The sequence below is a fragment of the Sturnira hondurensis genome, unplaced genomic scaffold, assembly GCF_014824575.4.
Source record: "Sturnira hondurensis isolate 20B ecotype Veracruz unplaced genomic scaffold, ASM1482457v3 Scaffold0022136, whole genome shotgun sequence".
Taxonomy (NCBI): domain Eukaryota; kingdom Metazoa; phylum Chordata; class Mammalia; order Chiroptera; family Phyllostomidae; genus Sturnira; species Sturnira hondurensis.
In genome coordinates, this window is record NW_028094767.1 from 5105930 (window position 1) to 5125475 (window position 19546).

At 39.8% G+C, this 19546-nt stretch overlaps 1 protein-coding gene across 1 annotated transcript in view; it reads right to left on the reverse strand.

Annotated features, from left to right (window-relative positions):
• COL19A1 (collagen type XIX alpha 1 chain) overlaps positions 1 to 19546 on the reverse strand; it is a 341924-nt gene that overhangs the window by 59735 nt on the left and 262643 nt on the right. The window contains exons 19-31 of the mRNA XM_037034331.1: positions 18399 to 18443; positions 12846 to 12908; positions 7619 to 7654; positions 6767 to 6802; positions 6621 to 6674; positions 5916 to 5969; positions 4499 to 4552; positions 3715 to 3804; positions 2868 to 2912; positions 2683 to 2760; positions 392 to 427; positions 242 to 286; positions 93 to 146 (exon numbers count right to left, since the gene is read on the reverse strand). Coding sequence (XP_036890226.1) covers positions 93 to 146; positions 242 to 286; positions 392 to 427; positions 2683 to 2760; positions 2868 to 2912; positions 3715 to 3804; positions 4499 to 4552; positions 5916 to 5969; positions 6621 to 6674; positions 6767 to 6802; positions 7619 to 7654; positions 12846 to 12908; positions 18399 to 18443 — 690 coding nt within the window. The remainder of the gene's footprint in view (positions 1 to 92; positions 147 to 241; positions 287 to 391; positions 428 to 2682; positions 2761 to 2867; positions 2913 to 3714; positions 3805 to 4498; positions 4553 to 5915; positions 5970 to 6620; positions 6675 to 6766; positions 6803 to 7618; positions 7655 to 12845; positions 12909 to 18398; positions 18444 to 19546) is intronic.

The following is a 19546-nucleotide window of genomic DNA, read 5'->3' on the forward strand; positions in this document are numbered from 1 at the left end:
TCTAATTAGTTCAGACAGCAAACCTTGCTTGGTGGGCTGTTTGGCCTCTGGGTGTATTAAGGGTCCATAAATCAGGCAGTTTGTCAACATACCGGGTCACCTGGGGGGCCTGGAAGACCTGGCTTTCCATCCTTCCCTGGAGCTCCCTGAAAATGGAAATGTTACGCTCAGATCCAGCACAGTGGCACAAGGGCAGGTTAAAACAAGTGTGGTGGGATGAGTGGGTCACGACTGTCCTTACGTGATTCCCTGGGGTTCCTGGCAATCCAGGGAGACCTCGAGGACCCTGGGGAAGGGGGAAAAGAATTACTTATGAGGACAGTCTTCCAGTCATTTCCCTCAAGCAGCAAGCTCAATTTGCTGTGCCAAATAACTTGATTAAGTAGCTTACCTGAATACCTGGTGCTCCAGTTGGTCCTTGGGGGCCCTAAGTAGAGTGAGATCCAATGATTAGAATTCTGCCAGCAATTTCTACAAATTGTCCAAGTGGATTAAAGGGCTAAGTATTGCAATTTACTTAGTGGAACAACAGGGCTTGCCACCATGCACATTCTGAAAACTCTCTGGAAAGTCAGCCAAGACTTCAGGGTGCTGAGTAAACACTTAATTAGATGCCTGTTGCTGGAAACATCATCACGATTTTGCGTAGGCACCCGGGTGTCTCCCTCCATACCATCATCTGTCCCTGTGCCTCCATGATGCACAGACACTGCATCCAGATTCTCTCTGTTCAGAAACTGCCTGCCTGCAGGGTCACCAGATGAGGGTTTCCTTCCCCTTCTGCTTTCTACTTCGTGACTTCTGTTTGAAGAAATTTCTAGAACCAGTGTTCAGTGGCAGGAGTAGCAAGTAAAACATTAATCAGTTGTTTGTTTCTACTTCAGCAAGTGGGAATTTGGTGTAACCAGAATGAGGCCGGGTGATTATCAGTGACCCTAATGATGATAGGTCTAACCCCAGTATAGGAGGTTTTGTCTGGAAGAAGTCCAACCATTGTTAATACAATGAGAATGGCTTGCATGACATCAACGTAACCTGGCAGCCAAGGAGAGTGGGCTGCAATGCACATGTGTGAACAATGACAACTTCACTGTACTAGTCAGTGGGGGCAGTAGATCCCATTGAGTGAGCATGTATATTTGTGTTGCCATCACATTCAAAAGGACTGAGCTAGCAGAGCAACGAACCTGCATCAAATTTTGTGTTAGGCTTGAACATTCCTTCGCAGAAACTATTTGGATGATTCAGAAGGTCGCAGCTATGGACAACTAGTGATTGGCAGCTTCATCATGATGACGTGCCCACTCATGCATCATGACTTATGCAGAGTTTTTTGACAAAACATCAAATCACCCAGGTGACTCAGTCTCCTTTCAGCCCAGATTTGGCATCCTGCGACTTCTGTCTTTTCCCAAAACTAGAATCACTTTTGAAAGGGAAGAGACTTCAGACTGTTGACGAGATTCAGGAACATACGACAGAGCAGCAGATGGCATTTAGGAGACTGTGTGAGGTCCCGTGGTGCCTGCTTTGAAGGGGACTGAGGCATCATTGTCCTACATACAATGTTTCTAGTATTTTGTATCTTCTTCAGTAAAGGTTTCTATTTTTCATACCACATGACTGGATACTTTTTGGACAGATCTTGTATAACCATGGACCACTGAGTGAGGCATCGACAATTTAAGAGCTGGTTTCTCTGCAGCCGGTTTCATTAACTGCTCACTAATATTCCTTTCTTATTTTTAGAAATATTCATATCACTGTTATTCATATCACAAAGCTACTTTTACTCCCCTTGCATTTATATTGTGTTCTTATTATTTTTTAGTTTTCACTTCAACCTGTACCACTTCCTGAATAATTTTCCTATCAACTTTCTAAAATTTTCTTTAATCTCTAATCTCCATTGGTCTTTTATATTCTTGCTCTGGAAAATCAAATGCCAGTCACAAACACTGCATTCACTATTTACACTTTCTTTTAGTTCTCATGATAACTTCATTACAAGACCAATTTCCCAAAGTTAATGTCATTAAAATAAATATATGTTTCCATTTTTCTCATTCCAGAATCTTTATGTTTCTAATAGCAAATAAAAAGCTTTTTTGCTTTTTACTATTTAGTCAATAAGAAGGTGTACACAGTGGTCATTATTTAATATCAGGCCCTGTTCTTATAGCTAAAACATGTCAAAAAACCTGTCTATTGTTTGTCTTAACTATTAAAACAACATCTATTCTCTCTTTTTTAAGATAATACTTAGAGACGTTTGTTATTCCAGTCACACATACTCCATTCACTTTAAATTTTAACTTTTACTTTATTTTAGTTAAAAACAAGTAGTAGTTTATACTTATCTAATATTAGGTATTTGTATAACTTCACAAACACTCACTGGGACCTTTTACACACACGGAACAGAGAAATAGGAGGTTGCGTCACTGCTTCCGTCCCAGAACCAGTGTCTGTGCGATCAGTCAGTAGGGAGTCAGCGCACCTCGGCGCCCTCTACACCCGGCGACGCGACCTCAGCTCCGTTTCATTCTCTCCCTCTGCCTAGTGTGTACTGGTATTTCCTTCTTGGGCAATTTGATACTTTTCTCATTTTCAATTTCGTCACTAGATTTTATTTCACGATTTGGAATCAGGATTTCAAAAGTTCAACTGAATTTCACTTACCATTCGGCCAGGAATTCCTACCCCGGGAGGGCCTGTGTCGCCTGGGGAACCATGGACGCCGGGCAGCCCCCTTTCACCCTGGAAAGTGACAGGCTCTGTTGGTGCAAAGCTGGAGGGATGTGACTTTTCTTGCTGTATTTTATGAATTCTTAATTCTTAAAAAATTATCTATGATATTTGTATACCTTTGGTCCACGTGGACCAGGTGCTCCAGGATTTCCATCTAATCCCTCAAAAAAAAAAAGACATAAGTACATTTCTTTTTTCTGAAAAGGTTAAAAACATTTTAACAATCAAAACTCAAAAATGTCTTATTGCTCTTCATCTTTCCTGAATAAACCTTTTTCTATAAAAGAATAGCAAACGAGGAATATAAATTTTATTAGGTTATAGGTTTTGTATAGTTGCATTAAAATATGTTTTCATCTTTAAAATAAGGCATCTGAGAGCAATGGGGAAAATTGGGACAACTATAATACAACAACAGTAAAAAAAATAAGGCTTCTGACATTGAGAACCATTTATTATTAATTGATATAAAAGGTCAAAGGAGATGAGAAAATGCATATTGAATAGGTGTACTGGTTACTTAGATATTTCTACCTAATGAGTTCTCTATGTCCTGGAAATAGCCTGGACCACGAGGCCATTGTCTTCAAAGGACCACCTATGGCCAGTTCTGCAGAGGCCCCTAAAAGGAAATGTAAGGTATTTCTTCTGTTTTAACATGGTGTCCTGGGGAGGTTTATGGTTTAAAACCAGGGTTCCTTACTAGGCTCCATAGATCCCTAGAGAATCTATGCCTTCTGCAGAGGGAGTGATGGATCTTCTAAAATTGGCTGTAAAGTGGCACGTGTCTGGGCCTTTGCTTCAGAAGAGAGCCTCTTTGCTTGCATCAAATTTACAGAGATTAGGGAATATCATTGAAGAATAAGATGGATATTTATTTTTCTGCAGACCTGAACATGTTCCTATTCCTATAATCTGAAACTGGGAACATACACCTGACAATTAACAATCTTTGTTACTTACTGGTTCTCCTGGCAGGCTCTTCCCTGGAGGACCAGTCTCACCTTTTGGACCTGGAAGCCCAGGAGGGCCTATAATCCCACCTGGATCTCCCTGAGGAAAAACATGGTGAGATTCTTACTTCATTGCTCAAGTTCAGGGTGGGAGGCACAGAGGAAGTCATTTCCATTGTTTTAAGATGCCCGTATGGCCAGTCAAACTTCAATCTCTCATTCAACAATATTTACTAAGTGTCTCATTCAGGCCAGGCACTGTTGTAGTTATTATAAAAGCATTTTGATTTTGCAGTAAGTTATGTTAACAATAGCTTTAATGGTATCATGACACATGCATGTGTGTAACTTGTGCACAATAAAGACATTTATGTATTAAGTTCTTTAGCTCATCTTTATGTTTTCTTTAAGTTACACCCCAGTGACGGTTTAACATTAATATACTATTCCCACAGAGACATCAAGAAACGGGTCCTGAAAGATTAAGACTTCTTAGGTCTATACCAGAGTCAGCATCGGAGCCTGAAACAGACCTTCTGAGTCCTGAGATCTTCATCCCTAAGTGAGTTCATTTGGTCCTAGTGTGTTTTTATGCCAGAGCCAGGGCTGCCACAAAGGCCTGACTTTGGGCGTCATCATGCACACCACGGTTTTGTAACTGTCTCTGCCCTGCACAGTCCTGGCAGCCTAGTCCTGCCCTTTCACTCCCCCTATACCCTTCAACCCTCTGTTTTTTCCTCCTACCTAGCTCCTGAACGTAAATGAGTATAAAATGAGTAACGTGGAAGTTGTACCTTTTCTCCTTTAATGCCTTGTTTTCCTGGGATACCATGTTCTCCTGGCAATCCCTAGACAATTCAGAATTAAAGGGAAAGAGCAATTAGAACATCTTCTATGATAATAACAGTTCTGTCTGCGAGTCTTTGACAGGAGAACAGAATTTAACATATAAAGCATGTGGACATGGGTTGCTTTTGCTCTTTTAGAGAGGGAAAAACTTTAGTGAAAATATGTGGCTTGTTTCAAGGGAAGTAACCACATGGAATGAAAAAGAAAATAAGGGAAAATTAAACCAAAGGCCCCATCTGTTGTGTGCCAAGAAGGGGTGGGATGATGGTGGTTCAGAAGGATGATGGGTAAATAGGAAAATAAGCTTCTACAATATTCTAGCAACAGGGGCTCTTTCCCTTTTGATTTTTGCCCTCTTTTTAAGCTCTAGCCACGATACTTCACCTAACTTCATGGGCATCTTGTGGCTCCGTCTGTGCCACCAGCATTTCCTCCCTTTTCACAAGTTCTCTTGACTAGGTACGCCTGGGATGCTTCATTAACTGGCTTGGGGGAGCAACAAAAAGCTGAGCTCTATGAACTGAATGTTCAAAGTACCAAGCGGAATGAAGTGAGCTGAAAGATAGACCTGTGGAGCATGGAGAACAGAGCTAGAGGTCAAGGAGCTGTCTCCAAGATGATGGCAAAAGGAGAAATTGGATACTTGTCTAGAGGGCCCTGGAATTGTGGCCAAACAGAGATCGGTTTTCAAGAAGATATGGTCAAGCATTTTCCCTGTTTTACTCAAATGAGGACTGATGGTGTGTATTAGCTCCCAAAGTGTCAGAAGGCTAGGGAGATGTGTGTGTGTGTGTGTGTGTGTGTGTGTGTGTGTGTGTGACAGAAAGAGAAAATATGAGTCCACTAAAGCTAGATTTCAATGAAACCTGAGGACCTCTCACCAGTTGCATTATAGAAATATTTTCAGCCAAAAGACTTGTTCTTTTTTGGAGGCTCTCTCAAGAAAGCAACGACAGAAGTTTTGGAAGTTTTTTTTTTTAGATGGAGAATTAAACCAGAACCCATGCATAATGGAAATGCTTGCTTTCTTTTTTGGTTTTCATTATTACTTTCAATGTTTCCCATCTCCTTTACCATTGGCAAGCATGTCCAAATGATAGTTTAATTAACTTGTGTCCCAAAGACCAACTTATTAGGCTACTGGTATCCAAACGGACCTCACATGAATACGTGAAGGTCCCAGCCTTCCCCAAAGCCCCTGACACTAGGTGTGATCAATTTCAGTGGTAGAAATGATGACCTGTGTCTTCAGAAAATGCAGTATAACTCAGTCACATGAACAGATGTTGACCTGCTTTAAAACATGTCTCAGTCTCAACTTAATTTTTCAATATCAAATACAATTGTATCTACTATACATACAATATCTCCTGGGGGTCCTCTGGGTCCCATAGAGCCTGCAGGTCCTTGCTGACCCTAAAATAGAAGTATGTACTTTAACATGGCTAAGAAATTGTAACTGAATTTGTGTAAAGCATGCTGTGGCTTACATTGTAGAAAGATCAGCTTTCCACCACCCTACCTCCTCTGTATAATACAGAAATGTGCTTTGTGCTTACAAAGATAGTTTCAATATGTTCTCATTTAAGTGGGTCTGTTCTTGCCAGCACGTGAGGCCTGGACAGCTTGCCTCACCTGGTGGGAGCACATCACATCAATCTCTCCTGCACCTCCCAATGGCGGGTCTTCTTGGGGCACTTCCCCAGAATCCCAGATGGGGAACTCAAGCACCTCAGGGAGGCACAGTGTTGGTGTAGTAATTGAACCCTGAATCCTGTTTAATTTAACAATATAGTTCAGGGTCACAGATTTAGCTCACATAGTTTATTCTTGATGCTTCTAGCGATGCTATTGTACATTCTGAAAAAGGGTTTAAAACTCCTTTTGTGAACCAAAAGGCACAGTTACTATGTATGTAATAAATGCAGCAAATGGGGGGTCTATCACCATGGAAACATGACAAAGCCTCTGAGAACGTTTGTGCAGAAAATGAGTAGCATCAGTGCAGATAGAAATGGCTAGAGCTGCAAATTATTTCCTCACTAATTTCAGTTATTTCTTATATACCTGTAGTCCTGGGCTTCCTATTAATCCAGGGGGACCAGGATCTCCAGGTTCACCCTAAACATATGGGTGGGAAGGGAAGGCAACCGGTTACTTTAATTTTCACATTATCATTAGGTTGAAGATACGGTTGAGGATTGTCAGATTACCTTTATTCCCTGTGATCCTATTATCCCAGGTTCTCCCTGTAAATAAAATAATCACTACAGATGTAATGCTTAAATTCAGATGGAGATGAGCATCTCTAATAGTGAATTCATTTGCAGTTCCACTAATTAACATACAATAAGGGGGGAATTATGGAATCAAGGAGGGCTCATTTTAAAACATTATTTAAAATATTTTTTGCTAATAAATAATGTTCCACCAGCAATCATTGCATTCTACACTTCACTGACATTGTTAAAATTTGTCACTGGCTAATTTTATGTCTTAGAATTAAAAGTTCAGATGAGGAGATAGTGTAGAAGTTAAGTTGCTGTGTTGTGGTGATTCTACTCTCAAGTATATACACTTAAAAGACAAAACAAAATTAAAGGTTATACAAAAGACAATGATATTGGCTATACTGAGCTTGCTTTTATTATTTTTTATGACTTATTATCGGTCCTTTTAATAAAATTATCCTGTCTGGTAAATTCAATTTGTATCATTAACAGAGTTTTTTGAAAGACCTGTATCTGGTATTTTAATTTTGTAGTATAGATATCTGAAGTGGTTACATTTCAAAATACTCATTTACAATAAAAATAGTCATGGTTTCAAAAAACATACACTACACAGACTGAATGTTAAAGTGTCATCACATGCTAAAACTCAACAAGGTTTAAAATTTCTCATTTATCAAAACAAAAGAGTTAAAATGCACAGAGGAAAGAATAAAATTCCCAGGGACTTTATTTTATCAAATCTATTTGACTCCAACGCAAACATACCAGACAACAGAGAGAAAGAAATCAGTGCAGCAGAAAACCCAAGGCAGTGATAAAACATCTACTTACTTTATCTCCCTTTTCACCTCTTGTAAAAGGTTCCCCCTAGAAAATGGGGAGAAAACAGAATCAGCTGCAAACACTTCTGGAAATCAACACTCCAGAACTGAGCGTGGACGCCTGCAGGCCCGCCCAGACCTCTGCTGGAGACAGGCATCCGCAGTGATCCAGCCTGTGTGGCTTGAAGGGGACCGACGAGAATTAGTCAAAAAGAAAGTTTCATAGTCCCACAATGAACAAGGAGTTAATCATTCTAATACAAATTTGAGATCCTGAGTGGCTGAAAAATTGAAATGCTGCCCAAGGCCAAAGTTCCCTCTTGCACGGTTCCACAGAAGGTGATCACACACGCACGTCCCTTTCTCTTACGAGCTTCCGTCCCCGAAGTTCCATGGACATGATCTCCTTTACTCTCACATCAGTGCTGTGGGGAAGAGATTGTCTCATTTCAAGCATGAGCAAAGAGACTCAGAAAGGTTCTATAAGTTATTTCCCCTAAAATAGCATTCGCTCACTTTATGTTTCCCATTTATCCTGCCTATAAACCCTGCAAATGTACAGACATAATTCACCTTGACTATCATAGTATTTCTGGTGCGCACTGTTGGTACCCACTACAAATTTAGTGAATTAGAGAATTTATGCATTTTTTAATCTTCACCTGAGGTCATTTTTTTCACTGCTTTCAGAGAGGGAGGAAGGGGTTGAGAGAGAGAGAAACATCTACGTGAGAGAGAAACATGATCGGTTGCCTTCTAGAATGTGCCCTGACTAGGGATCAAACCTGCAGTCTGGGTATGTGCCCTTGATTGGGAATCAAACCTGTGCCCCTTCGTCTACAGGCAGATGCTCCAACCAACTGATGCTCACACCAGCCAGGGCAGCAAATTAGGGAATTTAAAATGATGAAGATACTACAATAATAGACATTACAAAAATAGAATTTGTTCAAGTTTTATAATGTATCAAACACTATTTCAATCACATTATATATATATATATTAATATAGTTTATCTTCAGGTGTCAATGGAGTAAGTACTAACAGTATACTCATTTACAGATGAGGAAACTGAGTCACAAAGAAGTTAGGTAATTTCTCCAAGGTCACATAGCCAGTAAGAGATCATTTAGGATTTAAGCCCAGGCTTTGGTGGCTTGGTCTGTTTGATTTGATTTGTAATTTGATTTACTTATTATTTGAATGAGGTGAATAGACAATAAGGTGAAAACTATAAATTAAAAAAACCATTTAAAAAATGTTTCTTTTGTGAGGGAACTGTGAGAACCATCAGACTACTCTCAGAAGTTCTTTCAGGGATTGCCATTTTCTTAAACAAATCACCATGGAGAAATAAGTGGTTACTAATGAACCTCTGTGATTTTCACCTCGTGTCCTGTGAACTAGGGACTATGGGACTAGGAGACCTTCTGCCCCCTATTTCCTGGCTCCCGTGCAATTACATGCAGCATTGCAGGTAGTTTTGGCAAGGAAATGTGCGCAGAAGTGACACCTGGTACTCACAGGCTGAGGCAGAGAAAGCCCATTCTGATCCTCCAGGCCCACTTTTCCTGCAGTGCTATGGAGGTGGTGTATTCCACACGGGTTAGCTACACACAGTGGTGATCAGCCTGTAACTAGTGTAGCGTGGAGAACACCCAGCCCTCCCGACAGAACCTACTGGACATGCAGCATGAGCGAGAGACAACCTTTCCTGGGTTGTCAGGAGCCACAGAAATTTCTGGGGTAATTTGTTGCTTAGAGTAACCTTACCTACTCTGACTAATATGCCCCATATCTAGCCAATATTATTAAATCTCTTATTATTGGTTCATTTCAACACATTCTCTCAGGTGGTTATTTGTATTCCTACCTTTCAACTTTAATTCTTCAAAATCTATTTGATTTTTAAGATAGGAAATGATATTAACTAGATATAAGCAATAGGCCACAATGCTTATATAACAGCTTATTTCTGCCAATATCATTTGACTTAAGCTATTGCTCATTAAAGCCACCATCAAGCCACGTTGACGAAAGTAACTGGTCAAAACAAAACAAAACTAAATGAAACAAAACAGAAAACAGTGGCCTGTTTGTCTTAGACACTTGATGTTCTGTTCTCCCTCCAATGGTTATTATCTAGGTCAAGCCACTTACCTTTCAGAACTTATGTACAGGATCATGGGATTCAACCAGATAATCTCTTACATGTATTTTAGCTCTAATATGTTTTAGATCTAGTCAAATCTCAATGTCCAGTGTGAGGGACAAACTTCCACCCAGAACAGGTGGTTCAGAATTCAATCGGGCTGAAGTTTTTGGATGAATCGTTTAAGCTTTCTAGTTATTATACAAAGTCGAGTTCAGATACTGTTCTGGAATAGCCAGGTTGAGACCACAAAGAACTAAACTTCTATGCAAAATAATGTAAAAAATGTGCTCTTTTATGCATGGCGAGGGGGTGGGCAGGGAGATAGGCAAGCAAAGATGTGTAAGGGAGGTGGGACAATTCAGGGATGAAGAAGTTAAGTGACAAGGAGAAGAGTTAAAAGAAAAGAAGCTTGTTCGTCTGAGTAAAACAGATGGGGCTACAGGTCATCTCCACAGGTTAGGTGGACTGCCCCCAAATGTTGGTGGTAGAGGAAGAGCCAGAGGAACCTGTGGGGAGCTGTTATGTCCACCAGTCCTTGCTCCTCAGAGTATGATCTGTGGGCAAACAGCAGGAGCACCACTTGGGAGCTTGTGAGAAAGGCACCTTGGCAAGCACCACCCCAGGCCTGCTGGATGAGAGCCAGCATTCCAGCAGGACCCCCAGGTGATTCAAGTGCGCAACGGAGAAGCACTTTTCTAGCTAACCTACTGGAAGTTTCTTCTTTCTGCTTGGCCTGCCATGTGTCATGTGGAAATTATTGTCAGTGTTCCAACTTAGAGGGGGGATGGTGGAGACCTGGAGAGGCAGTTAGGGGTTGGTAAGAGGTGCCAAGTGTGGAGCATCAGAGATGGGTTGGCAGATGGAAGGGGCAGCAGCCACCAGACTGAATTTGTGGAGCATGTGAGTTTCTCAGACAATCTTCTCGAATCACCCAGTTGGGGAACCCTGTTAAAGGCTTGGCTTGGCTGCTGAGGGAAAGCATGACCCCTGAGGGTAGGAGAACTTAGTGCGTATGGATAATGGCACTCATTGTAAAGATGCCCGAAAATGTGCTGTCATTGCCAAAGACGACTAATTTACAAAGCTGAATGTTTGGCTCAGTAATATTAAATACTTTTAACAATTGTTCCTGATTGGTATGCGAGCATTTTAGAATCTTTTCATTCAATATCCCTGAAAAATCAATATCCCTTGTTTGTCCTAGCAAGGAAAAAGGTAAAAGTGATTTTTAACAAGTATTACTTTTTTTTTAAACAAAGGTGAAACATTTGTTAAGCCTGATTCTTGCTGATTCATTTGAAGACTGCTATAGGTTATTTTTGTTTGCTTTTAGTAGTATTAAAAAAAGTTATTTTTGTAACTAGGATTTGTGTAATATCTGTAGGTGGTCCTACATGAATATAAAGAATATTATAGGGTCCCCTTTCTCTAGAGCCATCACCAAAAGAACTAAATTTTTTAAAACTGGGCTCAGTAATATTGAAAAGTGACTTGAGAAGCCACTTGGATCATATAAAAACCAAGAAAGGAAAACAACTTCAGAAAGTGCTCTGAAACCAGTTGTTTGAGCAAATAGATACGTTTCTAATTGAGGGGAGGGATACATTAGTACTACTCTTTAAATATACTGATTTTATTATTCATTTTAGCTATAATGTTTAGTTTTGGTAGCGCGGCTTAATTAGTTTTAAAGCCTGGGTTCTACAGTCAGCCTAAGGGTGAGTCACGGCTCTAACAGTTTCTGGCTGTGCAAACTTGGGCAAGTTACAGAGCCTCTCTGTGCCTCAGTTTCCTTGTCAGAGCAATAAGAGTGATAATAGCCTACCTCATTTTTTGATGAATTAAGTTACTACAGGTAAAAGACGTAGTGCCTACGTATCTCGTACCTCACTCTTGCTCAAATATCTGTTCTAGCGTTCTCTGCCATGCAGGGGGGACCCAAGTACGTAGAAGCGAGGCAGGTCAGGAAAAATATTTTTTCTTTCCTTTTTTCCTTTTTTTTCATTTGTTTAGACATTGGTGATGGTGGTAGGAGAGTGAGTAGAGGATGGGGACATTGTGGTAAAAGGGAGTGCCAGGGGCTGTTTAGGCTGCCGGGAATTTAGGGAATTCAATGTCTGTAAGTCTATTTTGTTACCTAACAATTCCTGCCATCCAGTCCTGCTCCGAGTTTGTGCAAAGAGCCCAGCTTTTCACCGTATGTTCTCCAATTCCCTTGGCTAGCAATGCCTCCGAAATCAAAATATTTCTGGTATTTTCTAACATCTTACTGTGCTTTAAAGATTTTTTTTTTATTAACTGTAGCCCATGAGTCCAATTGGGATCAGAGACTGAAGTCATGCTGGGGATTCCGAGTGGATTCAGATACTACTGGCAAAAGCAATAAAGCTGGGAGAAAGATGATGACGAACCATCTCTATGATAATTGAGCTTCTTATGCCACAAACTGTATACAGGTACAAGTTTTTCCACAGAAATAAATTCTACCAATCATTCAATTCCACCGGCAGGGATGGGAGGTACAACTCACAGGTTCATTTTTATCAAACTGTTACTAGTTCCACCGAAGACTGCAGTGTAAGTGATTGAATTGTCCACACCTCCCTAGTCCTATGATCTGAAATACATTCAGCAAATTAGGACCTTGAAAATTTGTCATGCTGTCCCTCTCAATCCTTTCCATTGTTCCTCTTCTCTCTTCCAGCCCTCTGACCCAGCATGAAATTCCTTCCTCCCGCCTCTTCATTATCAGGACTAGTGCTTTAATGTTCTTTATAATCTATGAATTGTATGACCAAAAAAGTGGGGAATGGTTAAAATTAAGTTCCTTTGAAACAGTTTAAAAATACTGCATATGGAATTTAACTAGGCAAATAAGAACTTGGAATACAAATGTAAGATACAGGACTTAAGGCAAAGAATAGCAAAGAATTCACAGCCTAGAAGGAAATGATAGTTTGGTGAGGGAGGAAGACAAGACCGTGGGGTTTGCCTATTGAAGAAGAACAAAATGCCAGCGAAAACCTTTTTTAACTCAATTTTTTGGATGTTATCTTTTTGTCCTAAGAGGTAAAATACTTACAGATTCTCCTTTTTGACCTTTCGGACCAACAGGCCCTGGAAATCCTGGTTGTCCGGTTTCACCCTTTCAAGAAAAAGCAGGAGAGTTCTGCGTGAGGTCACCTGGGTGCGGCTGTACCCGTCAGTCAGAGTAATTGCTGTGCTCCTGGAATCCATCCATTATCCTCCAGGAGACAAGCTCTGAGTCGAGTTAGGCTATTTGCATAGTAATGTGTTTGTCGGCACTTCATGATGCCTTTAGGTTTTTTAGAAACCTGTAATATCCATTATATTTAAAATTACTATGAAACAAAAGTTAATTATTTTTCAAGGAAAGGACATCTAGAAGAGTAAAGTTATAATTTTTCTCTGCTGTGCCCAAACAATTTTTTTATGATCTTAAAGACATCAGATTGTTTAACTGACACAATAATTCAGCCTCATTTTATTTCAGAAATGTCTGTCCTTTTTTGGGTGGAGAGAGGTGGAGGACTGGAGAGACACGGGAAGAAAAATGAGTCTCCCAGCCGTCTCCAGCATTCACACTGCTGCGTGGGCAGAGAAGGCGCCCTCGCCGCTCTAGGACAGCCGCAGCGCTGGCTCGTCTGAGATGCCTCAGACCCTGATGCGGGGTTTGTATGTGATAGATAACGAGCACTTCAGAGAAAAATGCAGTTTTAGAAACAGTACTTGTGGAAAGGAAATATATCACTGATCAGACTTCAGAGGAGTCTCAGCATTGTGCTACTTTTTAGTGTCTACCAAAATCCTTTAGTGTCGCATAATCATATATTACATAAACATAGCCTCCAGGAGTTATGCAAATTTTCGCCCAACCTTAAGAGTATTTTTGCAAAATGATATTTCTGAGCATATATATATATTTCTCACCCGTCTTGTATGTTTTTTTATTAAAAGCACAGAAAACATAAAAGGTGAATTATGTCAAACCTCCATGTATGAGGCCCCCAAAACTTAAAAATTATAATCAAAGAAGAAATCTCTTATATTTCTCTCTCTCATTCTTGTCCCAAATGGACCCACTCTCTTAATTTGGTACTCTTTTCTTTAGTCCCTATTTTAGCACTTTTACTGCATATGTAAAATCATAAACAATATATTATTATAAATATTGAAAACAAAAAGCAAAAAAACAAATTCCAAAAGTAAATTTACCTTGTATAAAACATTCTGTGACTTGTTTATTCAACATTGTTTTTAATACCTGTTTCTGTTGATACATACAGATCTAGTTTATTCATTGTAAGTATTGAATTTTATAATCTTATGTAATTATAGTATTACGATGTCAATGTGTCAATGTACCAGGGCTTATCCAATCCCCATTGAGGGGCCTCTGGGTTGTCACTACACTTTCTCTATCGTAAACAGGACTTCAGTGAACATCTCTGTACCTGTCCCCTTGTGTGGGTGTGTTTATCTGTTTATTTTGAAGCCTCAAACAGTCTTAGATAGTCTACCCAAAGTACTTCAAGTACAAATTTATTACAGTACTAAAAATTTTGGCTTATTTCTGCATTTCAACCCAAATCAGTGATTTTTGATTTCAGATTACAGGAAGAAGGAGCCTGTTGTGCATAATAAATAGACAGAATCATGTATTCATTTAGGAGTTTTCTAGATTTGTGGAACGTATTTTATAAATTTAATCTTGATTTTATTAATGATTATTTTTCCTTCTAGTATCTAAATATCTACTATACCACCCATCTTATACTTACTATGGGGGAAGGCATTTTTTTCCTGCTAGAGATAATAAATTCTATCCAAAGCAAACACAGGAAGAAATTGGTGGATATAGTTAAGGGACCAGTTGCTGCTGGTTTAAAAGAGGAAATAAACAGGTGGTCTTGTATGAACGTTAGAGTGCACAGCGGGACCTTTCTGTACCCATCTGGTAGGTGCACAGGTGTGAAAGAAACATATGCCTAGTAATTAGACTTACCTGCAAAAAATAAAAGTAGATTTCAGGGAAGTGGTCTAGAAATGACTATAAAAATCACACCTGCCAAATCCCAAAAGGGATGGGGATGTACATGTTGGAAAAGTAATTATATTCATAGCTCGTATTCATCAGGCTGAAGTAAGTAGGTCTCCATCGGAATGTAGATGAAGGCCCCAACAAATGCTTTGGTCCATCTCTCTGAGTGGCGCATTGGTTTGGTTGGGTTTAGAAGAAATTGTGGGAATCAATTCCCTCATATAAAATTCTAGAAACAAAAGCACTTCAAACCTGAATCTTAAACACATGTTGAGTCATTTTTCATATTTAAAATAGATGCTCAATGATTTATCACTGTGCATATGAGTTGAAAGACAAGTGATGAATTTACTTTGCTTCAGGACAGGCTGTCCCTTAATTTGATACTTCTGATGCTATTTTAAAAACTTGGTGTTTTTGTGGCTTTATCTTTTCTCTTTGATAGTCAACCGCCAAAGAACCCTGCTAATTTCTCAGGAATCCTTAAATATTCAATCACCTTATTCCACTGTCTCTATAAAGAATCAGTTGTTTTCAACCAACTGAAAAATTCATTTTCCTTCACCTCATTTAGTCAGTCTCAGACAAGCGGCAGAGCACTGACCATCCGTTCAGTACTGGTGGACTGGTCGCATGAATGCCATGATCTCTATCGCCATTGGCCACTAATGGCAGCTAGGGTTCCTTACTGTTTCTCTCTGTATCTTAGTGCTCTTGATACAGGATGTAGCTCCTAAACCAGGAATGATTTGCAAGTAAATTCCTCTGTTGCTTGTGTCTGTTCTGGTGCATCATCGTAACGTTGGGTTTCAAATGATAGGCTGGGTCTTGTGATTCTGTTTTGCCTGTCAGCATGTTGAGAAGTGATAAGTCATTAATGTGCTGAAATGATACTACTTCTGGCTAAATCTTTTATTCTATGACATAGGTAAATTGAGTCTTTTAACTTTCAGAATGATGGTGAGAGATGAAAAGATGAGCAAGACCAGGTGTTAAGGATGGTAACTACTATTAATGCCAAAAAGAAATATAAGAGGTCTCATAAGAAGAGAGTAAGTTTGGAGTGGATGAATAGGCAGGGACAATCTGTAGTGGTGGCTGAATATGTGTCAGGTGTTGTGCTTTTAAGTAAGTTCATATCATCTGATTTAATTTTAATCCTGCCATCAATATTGTGTACACACGATTATGCCCTTTTTACAAATGAGGAAACCAATACTCAGATAAAGTGATTTTTCCCAAGAAGACACAGCTGTTCCTGGCACAGTCAATTTTTGCCCCCAAAGACCATGCTCTTTCCACCACTCCATGGTTCTCAACCCTGGTTGCCTGTCAGAATCATCAGTAGCACTTTCAAATGATAGTGATATGGACCCCTCCCCAGATCAACCAGAATTTGCCCCAAATTAGAGTCTCTGGGGATGGAGCTTGAACAATAGTATTTCCTAAAAATCCTCTGGGTGATTCCAATGTGAAGCCAGGATTCAGAACAATGGGGGTCCACACATGGACAAATACATCTGTTAGAGCAGAGTGAAGAAGCTTTAAATTCTCACTATGGTGACCCTTGAACAGCATTATAATTTTTTTAAAAACCAGTGTATTGCCCTGACTGGTGCATTGCCCTGAATGGACTTGGCGTTGTCCCACAAACTGAAAGGCTGCTGGCTCAATTCCTGGACAGGGCACATGCTTGGGTTGCGGGCCAGGACTCATGTTAGGGGCTGGCGAGAAGCAACCAATCGATGTTTCTCTTGCACATCGATGCTTTCCTCCCATTTTTTCTCTCTCCCGTCCCCTGTCTCTAAAAACGTCCCCTGTCTCTAAAAGTTAACAAAATCTTAAAATCTACAGCAACAACAAATGTGAACCTTGTCTAGTAAGGTGAGAGACTGTTTAAAAAACAAACAATGTATTGATTCAGAACAGGGGATTTGTATAAGGTAGAGGTGATTTCATTCTTCCAGCAAGTGCTATGCTTAACCTCTTTTTAGTTTATTTTGTGTATTATTTATTGGCAGAGTCTTTCTCTTATTAATTAGAATTCTTAAAAGTCATCTCATATGTACAGTTTTATTAGGTACTATATCAGGCTCCTTGCCGACTCTTCGAGGTTATTTCTTTGGGTGGCAGGAGGGGAGAGATACGCCCCTGGCTTTTCTAATTCCACTTGAGATTCTGAAGCAATTAGAAAAGATTTTGAGCAATAGAAAAGGTCCTTAGAGTTTGAAATACACCTGTTTCACAGAATCAAATTTCTCATCATTGAGGTCTTAAGAATTTTTGAGTAACATATGTTTCCTAATGAACATAGCAAAACAGAAGCCAGCTGTTTTGATTCAAGAAATGAGTCATGATTTAAATACTTTAAAAGTACCACGTCTCCCTTCTTTTCCCAGCTGTCCTGTGTGACAAGCTCTGCGGCTTTATTTTGCTTTTTCTTCCCCCGAGGTTGCAGGTGTCCAGGAGTAACTGCTTAGAATGCAATGTGTTCTGTATGGTGGTGTAGGGACTCTGTAAACTATCTGGTTACAGGAAACATTGCTAATGTACTACCAGTACAATCTAAGACACACAAGTGACATTATTGCTGTATAATTCATATTTTTGGCTGCCTTTTTAAGAATGTCATGGTTTTATCATTTATTTTTTGCTGAAAAATTCATTTTCAATGGTCAGTCTATAGAAGACCCGACTTTCTGCTGAGACTATCTTTTACGAGTATCTTTCGGTGATGGATGTATGATCTTTTGAGTAGGTTGATTGCATGGATTTACAAGGCACAGAAGTCATATTTTCTTGGGTTTATGTCAAAATACTCTGCCCTCAATCAAGAGAATTTTCACTGGGTGAAGGAATGAAGTTAGCACTCACATTCCCTCAGAGTATTTTCAAACCTAGTCATCTCTGTCTGTAGATAGAATGTGTATTGTTTTTTCCTGACAACGGCACATTGACACTGAGCAAAGGTCACCACAATTTCAGAATCCAATGGGAGCGAAACATCTTTCTGAGTTGGCAAGTGAATCTGTCGTCTTCACAGCTAATATAACTAAACCTGTGAATCATGATGAGAATGCACTGGAAATTCATTAACATTTTAATTTTAAAACTGTTTTGAAGCAATTATTTGCTTAAACCAAAAATGTATGTTATTAAAGCCCCACCCCCCCAAAATGCTTCCATCATGATAGGTTGTTTGGACACCTAAAAAGACACAAAAGTAGTGAGTGTGAGCCTGGGGCATTTTGTCAAAGGGTCTCCAGATTGTTTTTGCCACCTACACGGATGCAGGAAGTGTCCAATTATCAACTGAGATTGTGTCTTAATTCCATTTACCTTGTTACAGCTAATTCCCCTTAACGTGTTCCCTTCTTTGTACCAATGGCTACTCAGCAGTCTTCTCTGAGGGGCAGATTCCAATCCTGCTGCCTGGTCAGGAGGTGAGGAGGCTGTGCCAAACAGACCGACCATGGATGGCGCCCCACGGGGCAGTGGCACTTTCCCTGATATATGAAAGTGTCACTTGGTCTAAAATCACTCAGTTTTTATTCACTTTGAGAATCTGATTACCTTCTCTCCTTTGAGGCCACCAGCTCCATGTTCATCGAGGTTTCCCTAGGTAAACATAAAACAACAACAAAATAAATCCCTTCAAAATGTTCATTTATTTTTTGATATGTTCAATCTCTATTTCAAAAACAGAAATAAATAATAGTACTGTAACAGTGTCCTATGGATACCATTTTAATCCCTTTTGCCTTTCTCACCTTCTATTAAATATTCCTGGAAAATTCCAACTTTGGTTACCCTATCTTCCCTGTGATTTTCCCCTAAGAGATTATTCTGGAGAACTATCATACCTCCATGGGAAAAAATGGTGTCTACTCCAAATTCATGCTTGGAAACCTCACCTGGTCCCCAACCATTCCATGGATATGACTCTCTGATGCTAGTGATGGTATTGTGCTGCTCAGTATAATGGACATTCTGTTCACTGACCTCGTGTCTGCACTTGCCACTCTCTCAACTTGTGTGATACCTCCCCCTCCTAGTTTCTTTCTGGCTCTCTGACCTCTCTTCCTCTCCCCCCATCTGATTGGTAAAGGTTGAACCTCCCTAGGACTCTGTGCAGGCCCTCCTTTTTTTTTTTGACTCAACATTTCCTCCCAGGCCTTCTTATCTATCCCTCCAGCTTAAGTGTCATCTACCACACAAAGACAGACAAATTTATAAATGAGAATACATCTCCTTTCTGAATTTTGACTCATATATATAATGTTCTATTTGATGTATTCACTTGTAAATTCAAGAAGAAATTCACATTCATCAAGTTCAAGGATGAATTTAAAAACACAACAAATACACACATATATATTCAAGAAAGAAAGAAGAAATTATTTTGTACTATTAACAATTGTTAGTTCAGAAGTGCAAAAATGATTAACTTCTTCCTGGTGTAAGTCTGCAGTATGGCTTGCTAAAATGAGTGGTAATTTTAATTTACAATTGAAAAAAAAAACAAGGATATGCTGGTGCCATATCTAAGACTTCATCAACCTGGCTAATATTGTTTGGCCCACCTTGGAGATGCCCAAAGATTCCTCCCCATGCCCACTCAAGCTGCTTTTCCATATGAATGGCTGGTGTTGGCTCATGCTTCACAAGTTCCTAAATCTTATCAAACAAGCAACAGCTGGCCTCAGTGAGCTCCAGCCTTG